Source organism: Mastigoproctus giganteus, chromosome 4, assembly GCF_048544385.1.
Source record: "Mastigoproctus giganteus isolate SK-2022 chromosome 4, ASM4854438v1, whole genome shotgun sequence".
In the NCBI taxonomy this organism is placed as follows: domain Eukaryota; kingdom Metazoa; phylum Arthropoda; class Arachnida; order Uropygi; family Thelyphonidae; genus Mastigoproctus; species Mastigoproctus giganteus.
The window spans coordinates 224,844,693-224,865,128 of record NC_143578.1 but is presented as its reverse complement, the minus strand read 5'-3'; the positions used below and the strand labels follow the sequence as shown (position 1 = coordinate 224,865,128).

The window sequence follows — 20,436 nt, the reverse complement described above, 5'->3', positions numbered from 1 at the left end:
ATACTTGCTAATTTCTTTGTCTTTATTTTAAGTCTTATTCACAATATAGTTACCCATGTCATGAAGTTAGCACAAACAAAGTCATCCCTGTCTCTTGCACCTGCTTTAGTTGAAACTTACAGTCGATTACTGGTATACAGTGAAATTGAATCTTTGGGTATTAAAGGCTTTATTAGTAAGTTATTTTTTTTTATATATTTTGCATTTTTGGTACTTTTAATAAAAGATCATTACAAAATACAATAGATAAAATGCAGCATATTCTGTAAAATAGCAGTATTCGGTTACCTTAAAACTGTAGTAATTTGAATTGAGCAAATCAAAATGTGTGAAGTATTTACTTAATTTATATTGCATCTCACAACAAAATTCTTAAACTTAATATATCTTTAAAGTTATAAAACCAATAGTATTATGACCAACCTTAACTGCTGACTGTAATAAAATTAACATAAAAATTATCTATCATATGATTTAATTCTAAGTTAATATAATTAGAATAATATATTTTCCATATATTACCTTCTCTCTTGCTATCAGTTTTATATTCGATTAAATAAAATACTATGTAGCAATGCAGTTCATTTTTCTTCAAATCAAAATTTAGGCAGTATATACATTTACATCTTTTAGTATATGCCTCTTTGCACTCAGCTCCCTTGCATTCTTCCCTTCACTTAGATGACTCTCATCAACTGGTGCAATACTACCATTATGCTTAGGAGGCTTGAAGTTGTGTGGAGTGGAAACTGAGACAGAATTCATACTGGTGATCATTAATCAGATGGAAGGTTTCTAGGTTGTTTCAGAGTTGGCAGTTAATTGATTTCTCTGTTACTTTAGAATGAGTAGAAATAAATGCAATAGGACAATAATTGGATGGGAGGGATCTGTCACCGTTTTTAGGAACTTGTTGCCAAAGCTCATGCAACCCCCCCCCCCATCCCTTTCATCATACTGCATGATGGAAGAAATTGGGAGGCAGTTACCAGAGCTTTTGCTCTGGAGACTAAACATGGGTTACACCACTTCAAGCCTCTAATAAGAAAAAGTATTGCACCAGTTGATGAGAGTCATCTAGTATTGCCTGGTAGCACAGAGGGCTGGCATTCCTACATATGGTGTGGACACCATTCCTTGACCCCTGCTTACTTTGGTTTGCACCTGGGTGGTCACCTCTAGTATACTAGGTGCCATATTTTAGGACTTGCAAATGGGAGTTGTATCCAGAGTTACTAACAGTCCCACCATTATGAAGGTGCAAAGCAGGGGATTTGGCCAAATCTCCTGCTTGCACCTTCATGATGATGGGACTCAGTGAAGTCCAGTCACAGACTGACCGGACTTCACTGAAATTAGGTCCACTTGACTTTGAGGATGGAACCTGAAAATTGGTTCCATCAGCGTTTTAGACTCCCAGGTAGCAAGCAAACCTGGTTTGACATACCTGAGAGAATGTTTTATGACAGCCTCAAGGACCAGATAATTATTATGAATGTATGACAGTCTCAGGTGAGATAGTTTGTCCTGACCAAATAGCATATAATTTGGGACAAGCTATCTTATCATTGATGATTAAGCTAGACATTCTTAAAAGTTATGTTCCTTTTTTTATAGAAGTGATGTTCCTATTTGTTTTTTTTTTTTTTTTTATTTGTTTGCTTGTTTGTTAAGAGATAGAGAATAAAAATAAGTGTATACTCATAATTATAAAATTATTTCTTATAGGTCATCTTCTTCCGACTGTATTTAAAAGTCAAGCATGGGGAATATTACACACTCTTTTAGAAATGTTTAGTTACAGACTACACTACATCCAGCCTAACTACAGAGTTCAGTTGTTAAACCATCTTCATAGTTTGGCAGCTGTTCCACAGACAAACCAAACTCAACTTCACCTTTGGTAATTTATTTCATGTGGTAAAATTCAATAAAGTATATATTTTTCTAATATTTTATACCTAGATTGATATGTTATGTTAATATATTTATATGTAATGTTAACAGTTTTGATAATTCAGTAAGAATGGTATATTTTATTCTTAAAAAAATGTCATATTGTATGTGCATGTACATATGTGTGCACATGATTTCAATCATACAAATGCAAAGTCCTTCAGTCATGGTCCTTTGATCCAAAACTATTAGTAGTCAATGTTTAAACATCTATCTAGCTTTTTTTTTTTCTCTTCTTTCTTCCGAGATTAGATGCAATCCCAACAGAATTGTGTATACTTTCACAGAAATAATATCCACCTCTAGCTAATAGTTGCTCCATATGCAGTTGAAGCTTTACATTGATGATGAAGAAGTATGGATAGGGTGGTAGGTTTATCACTTTGCTTTTTTATTACTGTTAGAGTGAGAGACAGTGCTTTTAGGATTATTAGGATTGTCAAGTGTCTTTTTATCTGGAAACTCCTTTCTGGGTATTCTGCTTGCCTTCTGATATTGAGACTGCTTCTACAGGGATGGGATACGCTTAAATAGAAAGGGTGCAAAAATATTTGCTGATGCTATGGAGGCAGTGTTAGGTGAGTTGGAAAACTGCTGGCTTGGGGGGGTTCACAGAGTAAAAGATTAAAAGTAGCCGCAGGCAGAGGTGAAGGTGATTCTTGCACTACTTCTATTAGAATAAGCAGTGGCCTGGAGCAAGGGGTGCTGGGGGTTTTCAGGGACTGATGCCAGTCATCATGAAACAAATATATAGGATGCATTAGGGTAACTAAGAATAAGAATAGGTGCATGTATACCAATGCTATAAGTATAGTAAATAAATTTGATGAATTTGAAGTGTTGGTCAAGACATCAAAGGTGGATATTGTTGGGATATCAGAGACATGGTGTCACACAGATATTAGGAATGCAGAATTGGAACTTGGGGAGTACAATGTGTATAGATAGGATAGGAAGGGAGGAGGGGTTATGCTATTAATTAAGAAAAACAAAATCAAGTTGACATAGATGGACCAGTTGACATAGATCGACAGTGCGGTGTTAAGATAGTTTGGTGTGGAAGTTCATAGCCTAAATAAATTTAAGGCTCAGCTGGACAGGTATTTCGAACGAACAGAGGAGTGAAGTGGAAGTGTTTTTTTTTTTTTTTTTTTTTTTGTTTGATGCTGCATAAGCTTGCTTTCTTGCATAATATGCCTCTACTAATGCTAATGCTAATAAGAACTGGGAAAGCAAAAATAAGAGTAGGAATGAGTTATAAGCCTAATGACTCAAATGAGTACAACAAACAATTACACAGAGAAATGGAGTGGACTGGTAAATCAGAATATCTTATAATGGGAGATTTTAACTTCCTAGATATTGACTGGAACTTGTAGATTGGTCACTCACACACTAGCGAGACTTTTGTGGATTTATTGGATGATTGTTTTCTGCAGCAGCATGTTTGAGAGGCAACCAGAGAGGGTAATACTCTTGATCTGGTTATCAGCAGTGATCATTCGTGTAGTGAGAATTTGCAGATAAAGGAACCACTAAGTGGCAGTGATCACAGTGTACTGATATGGGATTTACTTAAAGGTATAATTACCATCAGGGGTAAAGGAAAGGGGTTTTACTTCCGTAAAGGTGACTACAGTGGTCTCAGACAGTTGTTAAATTCTGTAAAGTGGGACCAACTGATGATCTTACCGACAGCAAATTCTAAGTGGGAAGCATTCAAGGAATTAATTATGGAAGCTACAAGACGTTTTATACCTATTAAGAAATATAGTTCAAGGTTTAGGCCTAAATGGTTGTCAAATGAACTAATGAGACTTGTGGCAGAGAAGAAAAATGCATGGGATGCATATAAATTATCAGGTGACACAGAAGCCTATGGCACATATAAGCTAGTCTATAATCAAGTCACAAAGGAGATTAGGCAAGCAAAGGCAGATTACGAGAAATCTTTGGAAAGGATGCTAAGAAAAACAGCAGGGATTTCTTTGCTTATATAAACTCTAAAAGGAGGGGGGTGAATCAGATTGGTCCACTTGATATCAATGGTTCGATTGATGATGATCCTGCTCAGATAGCAAACTGAATGAATATTTTGTATCTAGATTCACACATGAGGAGTTATTAAGGAAGGAAAATGCCAGAAGGTTATCAAATTGTAGCAGGGTGCTTAATGATTTTGTAATAACTGAGAGCAAAATGGAGGAGAAATTTTTGAAGTTAAACATATAAAGGCACTGTGGTGGATGGGATCTATCCAGTTATATTAAAGGAGGTGGCAAAGGAACTAAGCAAACCCTTACTCATAATTATGAGAGCATCCTTGGACTCAGGGGGAGTTCCCCACAGACTGGAGATGTGCAAATGTATCCCCAATTCACAAAGGGGGATCAAAGAGTGACACGAGTAATTACAGACCAGTTAGTTTAACTTCTGTTCCGGATAAAATAATGGAGTCACTGGTTAAAGGTGCATTGCAGGATCATCATCTAGACAAGACTGCAGCAATAATTCAGACACAGCATGGGTTTGTTAAGGGAAAGTCTTGTGATAAATTTTATTGGATACTATGATGTGGTAAAAATGGAACTGGATGCAAAAAATAATTTTGATATCATATACTTGGATTTCAGAAAGCTTTTGACACTGTTGCACATGGAAGGCTACTGTACAAATTGGAGCAGAATGGTATGAATAAAAATGTAATTGTGTTGATTTCTCTAATTTCTACTTACACTTCTTGTCAGGCATCTTGTTTGCCTACTTGAAGATAGCAAACACAAACTAGTCATTTTTTCTGTTTCATTGAATTTTCATGGCCCTCCTTTGCATTTATCAGAAGCAGAGATGGCTGTGTCACTTTGTAAATGAATCCTGCTGTCATATGATACTCCAATATCATATGACATGAGATAACACCCTTGGTCTACTACTTAATGAATGGATATGTGGATCTATGCAGATGTGTAAAATTACATCACAACAACAAAAAAAAGAAGAGGTCTAATTATTTTCTTAAAATCAGAAAAGAATTAGACCCCTTCCTGTTTCTATGTCTGCTGTCATTTGCTGTATGTCTTAAAACCAGTGTTCTATTTATTTGCCATGTGACTTCTTAAGCAGATTTTTTTTTATTTACACACACACACACACACACACACACACACACACACACACATTGCAACAAACTCATGTTGCAATATATGTGTGTGTGCATGTGTCATTAATCTATTCCTGTTTTTATGGTTCACTTTTATTAAACTTCCTTAAATTTATTTAATGCTCTGAAATTCTAAAACTGCTATTGTCTTATATTATGAACAGTGTGGAGAGCACTGCTCTGAAGTTGATTGCTGGAATGGGAAGTGCTGAAGTTCAGCCACAGCTCTCTCGTGTGCAAAATGAACCCAAGACATTACTTTCAGGGGAATCTGAAGAACTCAATAAAGTCCTGGTTTTAACACTTGCTAGAGCAATGCATGTGACAGGTAACTATTTATATTCTTACCTAATTTTATTAAATATTTTTAATCACATCACATCACTTAAACTTAATTTGGAATACCAGTCATTCACTTTTTAATGTTTCACTTAATCAAATTCCCATGTTCATTATTTACATACGATCATGGGACTTTGCTTGATATTGTTTCAGTTCATATGATCTCTTCTAAGTAATATGCTTTCCACTGAAGAGTAGAGTTCTCTTGCTTGAAACAAAGATTCATGCATTAATATACATATAGATGAATCTCTGAAATGTGACAAGTTGTAACTTGCTACAGTGCTGCAATTTCATGATACCTGTTCAGCTTCCAAACTTTTTTTGATCATACCTCATATTTGACATTTGATGTTTTCTTAACAAGAAGCACCAAAAAAAAGTACTGCTTTTGTTTAAAGATCTATAGAAAAATCAGATTTCAAGTGGTAATAAAGTTTATTCCTATATTTTTCTCCTCGGAAAGAAGCACTCTTATTTAATAGGCCAATACAGACATTCCTCGACTTATGTACTTCATCAATGTTTTTTTTTTTTTTTTTTTTTTTTCCCCATGTACGTAAGTCCAACTTTGGTCTTGTAGATACAAAATACAAGTACAGTACAGTACAACACATTGAGATTATAACCCCCAACAAACTTCATGTGCAGCATTTTACAATTTGTAACTGAGTTAAATGAGGCTGAAAAAACATACAATGAATAATAATGTGGAGTACAGTATTTACCAAAACTAGTTTAATCTAAATATGATATGTAACTTAATTTAATCTACGATCAAATCACTTTACAATGGACTCCCCAAAATAAAATACCATTCACTATATGATATGTAGTAAGCATGGGTCATTGTGATCACGTTTGTGAAATGAATTTTAATTGTATTAAATGACTAGTCTAATAATCGAAAATAGGAGAAATATTATCCAAAGGCTATAAAAGTAAAGATATAGAGCACAAATTTACACTTTACTTCCTCCAATTAACAAAATTAAATGATGCATGAAAATCGGAAGAATATTTCTCACAGGTTAGCAAAATAAAAATAAATTGACACTTGCATATATAGCTTAATTAATAGTGTAACTAATTGATCACTGACTGTTTGCTGACATTTTTTTTCCTTTGGTGGTAAAATTTAAAACTGTAAGAAAATAAGCAATCAATAATAAAGAACACGGAACACACAAATTACAACTAACTCGATGTGTGCAAGCGAGATACAGAATAACAACTTTACGAAGCTCAAAAAAATAGGAATGAAGAGAAGCTTCTGAAAAGTTTTTTTGTTTTATGGTAGTGACCTCCAGAAATCTACTTTAGAAAAATATCATGAAGGCATTCAAAATTGATTCTTATAACCATACATAGCAACAGCTTTGTATTTTGTATGTAAGTAGAGGAGTGCCTGTACACAATATTATCTTTTTCTGACTGAATCCTTACTAGTAGAATGTACTGCAGTTTTTTTTTTTTATAGTTTTATAAACTGTATCATTCTTTGTACTTTGTTTTAAAAGACAACCATGGTAACACATAACTAGCCTCCATTATAATAAAGGCTGTATATAAAGGTAACAGGTGAAAGCAACTGCTTTGCTATAACATGCATTCAAACCAGAATTTATTTATTTTTTTCAATCATATTTATAAAACTTGACTTTTGCAACTTTTACAAACATAGGAGACATTTGTTCTGCTTTGAGCCTGTGTGAATGTTAGCATAATTGTTTTCAACAGTTCTTTATACTGGCAGATTTACTGGATACTTCTGTAAATTCTGTCATAGCTAATATCTAATATAATGACTGGAGCAACTGGAAACAAGAATCTTAGGCTTCAGCATTACATTTATGTTGTGTTTAGGATTGCTAGTTGGGAAAAGGCAAAATTACTGCTCCCTAGTTATCTTAATTCTCTTCTGTATATTGTACTGTAAAATTGGAGACATAATGATATTCCATTCTTTGATGTTGTGGTCGTGTGAGCTCATGTCTTGAGACATCATTTTTAGAATCTCATGTGTACAGGCCAATTTTATCACACCTCATATGCATCTGCAGAGTACTGTTTTTGCTCTATACATGCAGGCATAATCCCATACTAGTTCCACCACATGCAGAGATATGGAGACCTAGAGTGCGACAGATCTTAAAGGTATAGCTATCCTCCTTGTGCTTTAGGTAGGTTTGATATACAGCCCATAATATTGTACATTAACGAGAGTCTCCTCCTCCGCCCCATGACAGTGAGTTTCATCCATTGCTTATATTCCTCACTATCCAGGTATTTCTGGGCAACTTGCTAGGTTTATGAAATCGTGATATGAGGTATGTGCAGCACCCTTGTTGAAGCTGCTATCCATCATTTCCAATGTGAAAACCCCTATTCCTTTGCATGTTTGTATTCTGAGAAAGACTATGGTTCTGCAAGGAGTTATTTAAGGCTTTGGATGGATTGAGTAAGCTAAATGATGACGGCTTCCTTACTCTTGCTCAGACAACACTTACATATGAGAGTTTTAAATTGTGGTAAGATGGTTGTAGGATAGATGTGTGGAAATTTGCTTTTAACAAGTGTGTAGCTGATTGTTGGAACAAACTTCCAATGGGTACTTTGATTAAATTTAAGGAAGAACTAGAAAATTATTAGAAAGGATAGACAGATGATTTGTGAAGGTTTTTTTTTTTTTTTTTTTTTTTTTTTTAATACTGATGCTGTATAAGTTTGCTTCTTTGCATTGTTTACCTCTGCTAATACTAAATACTACTTAAATCTTAAAAGCTAAATATATAGAATTAAAATATATGAATTTTTTTTCAATAGACGATTTTAGTCTGTCTGTTCATATTAGTTGGGCTATTGATCAATAATTTCTGGATTCAAAAGTTTCTTAGTTCTTGACTATTCTACGTCTACCTGCTCCCTGCATGTCATATGGATATATATATATATATATAGTATATATTTAAGTAAAATTAAGTGCAGCAAGGCATAATATCTTTAAGAGTATAATAATCTGTATAATATATTGGTGTAAACACATGATAGACAACTCTTAAACAAAAAACTACTTTAGTAATTTGAAGGACATCATTTTATCTGTATCTCATATTGTGCTTTTCCTTCACGAGTTGCCATGTATTGCACTACCTTGAATAAGTAATGCTTCACTAAAAGAGAAGACTATTGTTACTTATTCTCAGCGGGCTCCACCACCCAGGCAGCACCGTTTCAAGGCTTTAGTGAAGCATTACTTATTCAAGGTAGTGCAATACATGGCAACTCGTTGTGAAGGAAGAGCACAATATGAGATACAGAAAATGCCTTTCAAACTACTAATGTAGTTTTTTGTGTAAGAGTTGTCTATGGTGTGTTTACACCAATATTATATAGATTATTACATTCTTAAAGATATGATGCCTTGTTGCATTTAATTTTACTTAAATATTATCACATACACCTTCTGGCATCTCTCATATTGTGGAATTATCTTTGCGACTGGATTGTTATGTCTGCAATACCAGGGTACCTGCCCACCCACCGATGAAAGGCCAACAAGCCTTGAAATGGTCACCGGGGGAGCCTGATATTCACAGAGTTTTCGAGAATAGGTAACAACAGTCTTCTCCACTGGGGAAGCATTGCCTATTCGAGGAATTTGAGTTTGAGTGGTGTGAGTTGAAGGAGTTACTGTCCCTTTCATTCTTCTACACCATTTCTTTTCTTCTTCCACTCCTACTATAACTTTCCCTCTACTTTTTGCTTTTCTAAGTCTAATAGGGACAAGTGGATAATAGAGTTATTATCCCACACATATACAGACAAGCCTTGAAACAGTGCCATCTGGGTGGTGGTACTTATTCTCAGTGGGCCCACTGAGAATAAGTAAAAATAGTCTTTCCTTTTAGTGAAGCATTACTTATTCGAGGTAGTGTAATACGTGGCAACTCGTTGTGAAGGAAGAGCACAATATAGAGCAAATATTCCGGAGAGATCACTCCGGAATATAAGTTGTAGTTATAAGTGTATAACTGAGGTACAACTGATAGTATGTAATGAGGTATAAATGTATACCTGATTTAATGTTAAATATTGGAGAACTCATTCTCTTTTTATAAATTTGGGTGTCAGTTTCTGTTAAAATGTCAGAATGCTCTTTAATGTGTACAGTGATTACGTAACTCTCATAACCCAATTAAATCTCACAGATGGCTTACAATGCATCTTATTAAAGAAAACATGAATTTTATTTTGACTACAAATTAGGTGATTAGTGCAGCATATAAGGATATATATAAATTTTATATGAGGATATATCCTTATATCACCATTAGTGTGGCATATATTTAGAATTTATTAAAAACAATAAAATCTCAAAATTGATTATATTTTTACACCAGTTATTGTAATTCTTGTTAAAAATTTTTTTTTTTTTAAATTTCAGTTAACATAACTGCATTTCTCTCTAAAATCTATGAGAGTTAGGCAATATCTGTCTTCAAATCTGTATTAGCATTAATAGAGGCATATGATGCAAGAAAGCAAGCTTATATAGCATCAGCCAAAAAAAAAAAAAAAAAATTCCCGTATCACCCATCCATTCACTCCAAAAGTTTGTCTAGTTCAGCTTTGAATTTATTTAAGCTAACTCCCACAACAACAAATGGAAGTTTGATCCAGCAATCAACCACCCACTAGCCAAAGGTAAATTTCTGCACATCTATTCTACAACTGTCTTTCCTCAATTTGAATTTATGTCCCCTCAGGTGCGGAATCTTGAGCAAGACGAAGCAAATCTGTATTCAGCTCATTAAAATCGATGAGATGCACCAAATTTTGAGAGGAAAAAAAATTAAAAGCTTAAAATTTGTTTGTCCACTTATTATATGCTCCATATTATATTTTGGTTATTTAAATGACAAAACATCCCAATAGTTTCACCTGTGAAATTGGAAAAGGCTGTGAAGGTGGTTCGAGAAGTTTCTAGAATACCTAAATGTATCATTCAGACAATCAAAAATTTTATGTGGAGCTGTTATTATTCAGGTGACATACAAATGGAAGAGTTTTGAAAGAGATTTATGCAAAATAAATGCCTTTTGGGTCAACCTTCAATATAAAGGCAGTGCACATAGTATGCTTGATTAAAGCTGAGAATGGTTTCTTTACCAGTGGTTAATGTTAACCACTGGTAAGTGCTCTACCTGGCCAGTGTTAGTGTTCCATGAATGTAGACAACCACATAAAGATATCAGAATACCTTGTGGAGCGATTTAGGCAAAATACTGAGTATCATAACTGGTGATACATCACCTGGAAATGTAGATCATCTTGGCCATCCAAGAAATTCCATTTTGCTTGTTAACTACTCTGAATGAATACCTTGACATGCAAATAGTCACTTCATTAATAATGAAACTGCAGGAAGCCAGGTGGGTAGGAGCAGCAGTGCGTAGTACACGCTTCTTGATTAGACGGGGGTTCGAGCCCGTGACCACCAAATACGGAGAATGCGGAAAGGTCAGGGAATGACCACCGCATATCCCCAGAGCAATATGGCCTTAGTTGCTAATACTCCTAAAGACCAAATAACGACAACAGCAGGAAGCCATCAAGATGAAGCAGAAGTTGCACCAGTTATCATTTTTATAGTTTCCCTCGATTTCCCTCTCCATTCTTTCCAAAACCTAAGGAGCACCTTCACGGACAAATAATTGCACTTAGATAAAAAGATAATGTATGCTATGAAACACTAGATTAAAGGGATAATGACCTTTTCTTTTTCTTTTTTTGTTGTGCTGTATTAAAGACTAGCATCATTGGTAAAAATGCATTGAATTTCATGGTCATTTTTATGAACTTGGTTGAACCACCTTCATATTTTACATTAAAAGTTGCTTAACTTTCACATGTACATCATATAAAAAATAACCAGAAAAAAAAGTATATATCTACTATGTTATTTTATGTCATTTTAAGTAAATGTTTCATACTACTATATTTTATATATTTAAGTTAATATTTCAGGCTCAGAAACCTTATCTGGAAGCTGGTGTAAAGATATCCTTACAACAGTTATGCAACACACTCCACACAGCTGGTCCAGTTTCACTCTTATGTGCTTTCCTAGAGTCTTAGCTGATTTCTTCCATCAGCATCAAGTAGCTAAAGAAAATAAGGCTCAGTTGAAAAGGTCTGTAGAAGAAGAATATAGGAAATGGAAAAGTAAGTGTTATATAAAGTTATTTACATTACTTAGATACTAAAAATATATATGAAACAGTAGATTATGAAAGATTAATACCTACTAATATATGAAACATTATACCTTTAATTATAGTGTGATCAAATTTATCAATGTTCATAATATAATAAAACATTTATGAAAATAAAAGAATAATGAGATCAGAAATCTACACCTAAATGATGCATGCATTATACAAATGATAAAAGATATGATAAAAAATTACAAATTTTTAATTCCTATTCATTGACTTATAAATAGCTTCTCATAAAACATAAAGTATACACATGGATTCTTTTATGAAAACCTCAAACGCGAGAGGTATTAGAACCTATAGTACTTAGTACCTTGCTTGGGTTGGAGGTTGAGAAGATATTTGCTGACATTTTGACACTAGACTTGAACTTCTGTAGACTGTAATTTTCAGGAAATACATATGGAGGAAGGTTGTTGCAGAAAACGGCAGTTGAATGAATAAACAAGGAAGATGAAAAGTGGTCTGTGAGTTTGAAGTTGGACAGTAAATAGATGTTGGCTGGTGGCAGTACATCTTTGAACTGTTTGAAAGCCAATTCAGAAGAACAGTGCCTGCGGAAGTATCTGTAGAAAAGGCGTGGAACAGAAACAGTACATCTGTGAGACAGAGAGTGGAGAGACTGTTATAGATGAGTCATTAATTAATCTATCTGCTCTTCTGAATGGAATCTAGAAGTCTGAGAGAGGTTTTGTGGGCACTGCCCCAGACGTGGGAACAATATTCCATGGTAGGGTGGATTTCTGATTTGTACAGAGTGAACAGCTGTTTGAAGAAAGGTAATGCTGAGAGCAAAAAAGAAAACCAAGTTTTTTAGATGCAGAGGAAGCATTATTTGTAATATGCTTGTGCCAAGAGAGATTAGAAGTCAGGGTAATCCCCCAAAAGAGATATATCATCTTGCCTAGACATCGGCGACACTCCGATTTCTAAGCAAAGCTCCGGGTCCTGATGGTATTTCTCTACTTGTTCTCAAAACCCTTGCTCCTGAACTTACTCCTGTTCTTTGTCACCTTTTTTCACTTTCTTATTCCAAAGGTGTTTTTCCTTCTGCTTGGAAATTTGCTCTTATCCAGCCAGTTCCTAAGAAGGGTGACAAATCCCTCCCATCCAAGTAGCATCTCGACCGGCTGAGTGTGTGAGTAGAGAATGGAAGCCAGCTGGAGTTGTTGAACATTTAAAATAACCAAGGAAAATTACCTCACTGTTAGGAAAGTTGCGCTGGAGAAAGTCAAGTTGCAAAGAGAGGAAATCAAAGAGCTCCAAGTGATTGGTGGAGGTGGGTGGGAGAACGGTAGAGACAACAGATGAATTTGACAGAATGTGGTAGAGAGATTTTAATCCAGAGAAGATCGAAAGAGGAGATTCCAAATTACCAAGTCTCTGACAGGGAATATCGGAATGGACATATGCACAAGTACTGCCTTTTGAGGCAAAAGGAATCATACAGCGAATAATTTGGGCAACTGAGATGAGCACTGGTTGAATCCACCAATAACTGAGATTCTGTCAGAAAAAGTACATTGGCAAACTGTAAGTGGAAATGAACATCGTTGAGATTAGAACTGAGACACGTCTATTTGTGAAATGAACTAGGAAGTGTTTGGATGGTTTAGATCTTTTCGCAGATAAGCTTGCTCTGTTAATTTGACAATTCATAGTGTATTCAATAGTAAGAAAAAGTGGGGGACATGCTGTGAAAAGTAATGAAATTTTTGGATATAGTGTACACGTGGTAAGAATATACCCAGATCCGTGACATAATGTGGCCTCGACAATGCCCCCATCATATACAATACTCGGACTCCCTCCAGTCACTATATGGCAGAGTAGAGGTAGCAAGATTATATAAGCTGATCCGGAAGCCTCCTCCTAGAGAGTTACCAATAGGTTCGGTCCAGTGTACTAACTAGCAGCCAGCCTGCGAACACCGTTTTAGAGCTGTACCCTCGAAATGTAAGGAAGTTTGGATCTCGCCATGATGTTCATCATGACCTCAAAATACAGCAATCATACTGCATGATGGAAGAGATGGGGAATTGTTGACCGGAACTTAGCTCTGGAAACACATGGATTCCACCACTTCAAGCCTCCAATAAGCAAAGTGGTGGTATTGCACCGGTTGATGAGAGTCATCTACCACCTAGTATTGCCTGGTGACACAGAGGGGCGGCATTCTTCCGTGTGGTGTGGGTGGTCACCCACAGTGTGCTTGCCCATGGGGATTATACCCAGGATTACTAATAGTCCCACTATCGTGAAGGTGCAAGCAGAGGATTTGGCTGTCATGGACTGTCCAGACTTCGCCTAATGGACTTGAGTGTCACCCGAATATCAGTTCCATCAGTGTTTTAGACTCCCAGGTAGCAAGCACAGCTTGTCTTGATTATCTTAGAGAATGTGTGCGACAACCCCGAGGACCCTTGTCCTCTGTTATATACATGTTTTATTATGAATAAATTAGTGGCAGACAAAGCTCTTTCTAGTTTTATTTAAATGGTGAATTCATTTCTTTGGCAATGCTGTTTATTGTTATCACAGTAACGTTATCACTTTTATGAGGTCCTGAGAGAGATACATACAAAGATTGCATTTATTTTTATCAGTGCTTCAGTTTGTGTTATTGCTTTTTTTGCCATGTTGCAGCCTTCATGTATATGCAATGGCAGGTGATTAGTTAACATCCTGATTTGTGCTTGAACTCCATTGTGTTGCATGCCCACTGTTACTAGCTTTGTACAGTTCATATCAGTGTCATTACTTGTGGAAGAAATTTTACCAATTTTGTGATTGTAAAAGCAAGACACTAGGGTGCTTTAAAGTTGTGAATACATTGCCCATTGACTACTTATCAAACACCAATGCCTTGACCCTTAATCTTTAATGAATGGTTAACAAAATGGAATAATAGCCTGGACCATAAGATTGTTCTGTTTATTGACAACTTTGCTGCTGCACACATTGTGAATTCGTCATTAAAACTAATTAAGCTGTTTTCTTACATGCTAATATGACATCACAAATATAACTATGCAACTAAGGAATCATCCAACCCCTAAAGGCTTACTACTGTCAAGGTTGTTGTTGTTGTTGTTGTTTGGTTTTTAGGAGCATTAGCAACTAAGGCCATATTGCTCCGGAATATGCGGTGGTCATTCCCTGGCCTTTCCGCATCCTCCATATTTGGTGGTGACGGGCTTGAACCCCGGTCTAATCAAGAAGCGTGTGGTACGCACTGCTGCTCCTTCCCACCTGGCTACGGAGGCACCTACTGTCAAGGAATGCACATTAGAATCTTGGAAAATATGGAGGATATGCAACAAATGAGTGCTAATGAAATTTCTCAAAAAACTAATACATTATATCTTTTACCCATCTCACAGAATTAAGTGTCAGGAAATGCTATTGAGAATTGTTTTAATTTGAAAGAAGCTGAGAAATTGTAGATATACAGCCATCTGACATGACTGCAAGTGACTTTGAAGCTTGGACAGCAACTGAAAACATTGTTACTGCTAAGCTGTCGGAGGACAACACCTATGAGACTGTTACTTCCACAGACCTAGAACTGGCAAAGGAAAAGAGTCGGAAGAAAAAGAAGACAATGCCCACAAAACCACTAAAGCTCCAGCAAATGCTGAAATGGAGTTTTACAGCTCACATCAGTGGATTTCCAAAAACATTATGAATACGAAATGTTTTATTGAGACCTTATCTACTTTAAAAACTTTAAAAAATTTTTAACTTTAAAAGAATTTTTCTAATTCTTGATTTTAATATTTTCTTCATTTGTTTATCCAAAAACATTCATTTTTTATTGATAACTTTCTCAAAGAATTAAATTCTTTGAATTAATTAATTAACTGAAAGTGATGTATGTGTATTGTGGTGTGTACAGTCAAATTAAAATATTTTATACTGCTTGATTTTAATATTTTCCTTCTGTTCATTTCTGCTTTTTTTTATGTACATATTTCTGCTCTGCATCAATAAATAATGCTGAACAGTTGCGTTTTTGTTTACCTTTTTACTATGAAACACATCTATGCAATTCATTGCTGATGTCAGTTATCAAATGGCTTCAGGAGCTGTTAGTAGAATGGAGAAAAATAGTGAAGCAAAAAATAAATAAATAAAACTATTTCTTCCACAATGGTAGATTATTATCAGTTCATTAAAAGAAATATTGTTCTTTAGTCTGAAATTTGCAAACTTACAGACTAAACAGAATAATAGGAGAATATAAGTGGCAGTTTATTGCATAGATAGTAAGCCCAATTACTAAGGCTAATAATAAATAAATACATTGCTTACAGTACGACTTCCTCATTTTCTGGACTTTGAGCCATACATATTCTTCCTTTTAGCTTCTAGCGCTTTGTATTAACTGTTTCCTGGAGATTTTGACACATTTATGTATCATCATCTGCAATACTAGTCTATCATCTGTCTGCTAATCTCATCTTGTAATCTCATGCACTGGGTAAAACCTTGTTTTTCTTGCGTGCGTGCGTGTAATTTGCAAAAATATTCCTCATAACATAATAACACAGCTTTAAATTATAGTATTTAAAATGACATTTTCTATAAATCTGGTAGGAGGAGTAGAAACTGATGGCAAAGTACATTCAAAGTTTTTTTTGCTGTAATAGATGCCATTTGGAGTTGCTCATGAAAAATAAAAATTATGAAACAACTATGATAAACTATTTTTATCAGGTTGGTAAATGATAATCTTCTACTAGCCATTGAAAAAAACATAAGGGAGTTTTGCCATCATATGCAAATCAAATTGATATTTTTCATCATCATTAGATAATGAAGATGATCATGAAAAATATCAATTCTGACTTTCTCGTGATGTAAAATATTTTTAATGTAAGCTTTATTTTAATATTTTGTGTATTATATATTATACGTATATTGTGTATTATATATTATACTTATACATAGTGTCCATAAATTATTGACCACATTACAAATGATTATTAAATGCAAACTTCAAAGAGCCATTCAAAGAGTTTTTTATATAGCTTTGTGTAGATATCACTAGTGTTGATAACAGTTGTGATTCACTGTAACCATTAAAGCATTGGTACAACAGAAAGAAATGTGTGTATTGTGGTTTGCCGAATTTAAATCTATAGTTACAGTACAAATATGGAGATACCGGGAATATGGAGACGAAATACCTTCAGGCAAGTTCATTAAGCAATGGGTAAAAAGTTTAAGGGAACTGGCAGCATCCTGCATAAGAAGGGTGCAGATCAAGATGTAGTAAGTGTAAAGAATGTTTGGTGCATTTGCGAAAGTTTTACCCACAGCCCAAAAAAATCTATCCATCATGCTAGCAGAGAACTAGAAATGCCCTGATCAACTATTCACAAGGTTTTCCAGTGCCTCCGTAGCCAGGTGGGAAGGAGCAGCAGTGCGTAGCACACGCTTCTTGATTAGACCGGGGTTCGAGCCCATCACCACCAAATACGGAGGATGCGGAAAGGTCAGGGAATGACCACCACATATTCCCGGAGCAATATGGCCTTAGTTGCTAATGCTCCTAAAAAAAAAAAAACCAAATAACAATAACAAACAAGGTTTTCCACCACTTCCTGAAACTTTATGCATACAAAATCCAGCTTGTGCAAGCATTGAAACCAGATGATCTGCTATGTCAGAGAATGTTTGCTGTGGATATGCTAAGTCGGATTGAAAATGATGGCTACTTCCTGAACAAAGTTATCTTTGGTGATGAGTCACCATCCACCTAGCCGATAAGGTCAACTGCAGGATATGGGAGCAGCAAACTCCTTGTGTCTTTAGCAAGTATGAACGAGATTCCCCAAAATTGACTGTATGGTGCACTCTTTCCCATAACCAGGTCATTGACCAGTTTTTCTTAGCTAAGACTACCATAAACAATAACAATTATTTGGACATGCTAGAGCATTTTGTTTCTTCAGATGGCAACATATCAACCGAATATTATGTTTCAGCAAGATGGTGCCCCTCCTCATTGTGCTTTGACTGTCTGTGACTATTTCTCAGTGAGCATTTTCCAGGCTGATAGATTGGATGAGGAGGAACAATTCCCTGGCCCCCCTTGCTCAGCTCGCTGCATATAACCCCACTGGGCTTTTTTTCTATGGGGTTACATGAAGGATCAGGTGTAACGTATGCCTGTTGCAAATCTGGATGAACTTCACAAGCGAATCACTGGTGTAACTGCTTCCATAAGAACCTCAAATGCTAGAAAAAACTTGGCGCAAAATTGTAAACATTTGGACATCCTAAGTGCTACAAAATGGTGCCCATGTGGAAACTTATTAACTTTTTGAGTTGTCCTTTACATTGAAAAAAAAAAAAACTGTTTGCTGATATCGCTTGTAGTTCCTGTTGTGTAATAATTTGTAGTGTGGTCAATAATTTATAGGCACCCTGTATATTACACTGAACAACAAATTTTGGATCATACCTTTTATGGGCATGAAAGTAAGTTTACTTTATATATTTTGGGATGCTAAACACAAAAATAGTGTTTAAAATGGCAGATTGGCTCTTGTTTTAAAAAAAGTAGTTTTTTACATTTATACAAGGTATTTTTTATATATGGCGGCAGTAAGCTGTAACTACAAACATACCTGTATCAAACATGGGACCTTTTTGCTTTCACTTGTATTCATCTTCGGGAGCATCCCTTTTCACCATCCAACGTTAATTGGCTAACATGGCAGCACTCCATTTGCTTTTGTATCTTTGTTCCATCACCGCAATGTCATAATGGAAGCGCTCACCATGTTTGTCTCTGATGGCACCACAGTTGGCAGGAATGAGTCCAGGTATGAGTGCAAGAAATGCATCTTCAGTGCAAGTTGCACCCCAGTTTTTTGTAGGAAGTTTTGAGATCTTCCATAAGTTGCCTGTAATTGTCGGCTTTAACATTTCCTAGAAAACCAGTCAAAACATTTCAAAAGGCTTTCCATGCTGATTTCTCGCTCTCACTAAGGGCACTTCCAAACTGTTTGTCGTTGAGAAGTTACCTTATTTATGGACCAGCAAAAACACCTGCCTTGATCTTCTCTGCACTAAGTCTTGGGAATATCTCTTGCAAGTATGTGAGTACAGGACTGTTCACTTCCAAAGCCTTCACGAAATTTTTCGTGAGCCCCAGTTTGATGTGGAGTGGTGGAAGCAAAACTTGATAGTGTATACCTAAGAGGATTTGCATATGTTTCTTTTTTGTGGACAGCATATTTCCATTGTGTAATAACACAGCCTTAGGACTAACCTTTTAGAATCATCTATAAATAATTGCTTATAGCTAAATAGCTAATACAAAACAAATATAATTATATTTGTTTTGTATTATCTGTTTAAACTTGCACATCAGTTTGATGAACATGACAGATTTGTGTACTTCAACTGTTATATCCTCTGAGTAAGAGATGATGATTGTTGTTCTCTGCTCTCATCTAATTTAATTTTTTAAATATGTAGCAAGATATTTTGAACAAAACAATATTATGTAATGTGTTTCTCTAAGTGTTTGATAGCTAAATTTTAAATATTGCCACTCTTGTTTTTGTTTTTTTTTTTTTTTTTTGTAAATTTTGAGATCTCTGAGTGCAACTTTATTTTTTCTAGCAATGAGCAATGAAAATGACATCATATCACACTTTTCTTTGCAAGGATCATCTCCATTATTTTTGTGGTAAGTAATAATAGATTTAGTTTTTGTTTTTTATAAACGGATGTTTCATTGCTTATATAAAGCTATACAAGAAATGCACCTGATTTCATGATAATGCCAAGAGAAAATAATGATAAATCTGTATAGTCCATTAAAAAATTATTTACCATACAGTCAGTAAAACAACTATATGGTACTAAGTAGTAAAGGTTGCAGAGTTATATTTTAATGCAGATATTGACATATGACATATGATAATTGTATGCATTTCTACATTCAGTTTCTGTTTTGGGGATACTTGCTCCCTCTGCAACAGAGATTGACTTCAGCTTTCAAGGCTTAGGCTTATGCTCACATTAGAGACAGCACCATTATCCAAAAGTCAAATAAAGTGTTTCAAGTATCATTTCAATTTAAATGGCATAACCAAAAAGGTTAATCTGTTATTTATTTAAAACTCATGACACCATGACAATTAATTTGAGACTTGCTGATCTCATCAGATAGGTGGCCTTTATTATCTAACTCATACCCACTTGTGAATAATGTATTGAGAAGTAATATATATAATGTATGAGAAGCAAGTGGTATGGAAGATAAAATTTCTAGTTAAACAATTTATAGATAACATTTCTAGTTAATAATAATTTAAAACTGCTATTTTCAAGGCATATTATTTTAAGCCAATGCACACACAAAATTTAACTGGAAATTGTACCTGTAATTTCTATTACAGGACCATGTGTTGTAATTTCTATTACTTGGCCATATACAGCAAAGCAGGAAAGGATGTGAGGTTATGCTTCAATGTAGACATTGAAATTAATCATATGCATTTCTCTATTCACTTTCTATGTTGAGGACATGTTGAGCCTTCCAGTGTCAGTGGTCTTCAGCCTCTGACTTGGAAAGTTAGATTTTAAAATATGAAAGAAAAGGGACACACGTGGCATGCTCACAAATTGCAAACATGACTGCCATGGTTACTTTAGAAACCCACATTGTCATCA

At 35.2% G+C, this 20,436-nt stretch overlaps 1 protein-coding gene across 1 annotated transcript in view; it reads left to right on the top strand.

The window, feature by feature from the left end:
• The window catches only part of MED23 (mediator complex subunit 23), a 163,785-nt gene that overhangs the window by 73,023 nt on the left and 70,326 nt on the right, over positions 1-20,436 (top strand). The window contains exons 16-20 of the mRNA XM_090372486.1: positions 33-175; positions 1,729-1,903; positions 5,281-5,444; positions 11,489-11,686; positions 19,381-19,447. Coding sequence (XP_090228612.1) covers positions 33-175; positions 1,729-1,903; positions 5,281-5,444; positions 11,489-11,686; positions 19,381-19,447 — 747 coding nt within the window. The remainder of the gene's footprint in view (positions 1-32; positions 176-1,728; positions 1,904-5,280; positions 5,445-11,488; positions 11,687-19,380; positions 19,448-20,436) is intronic.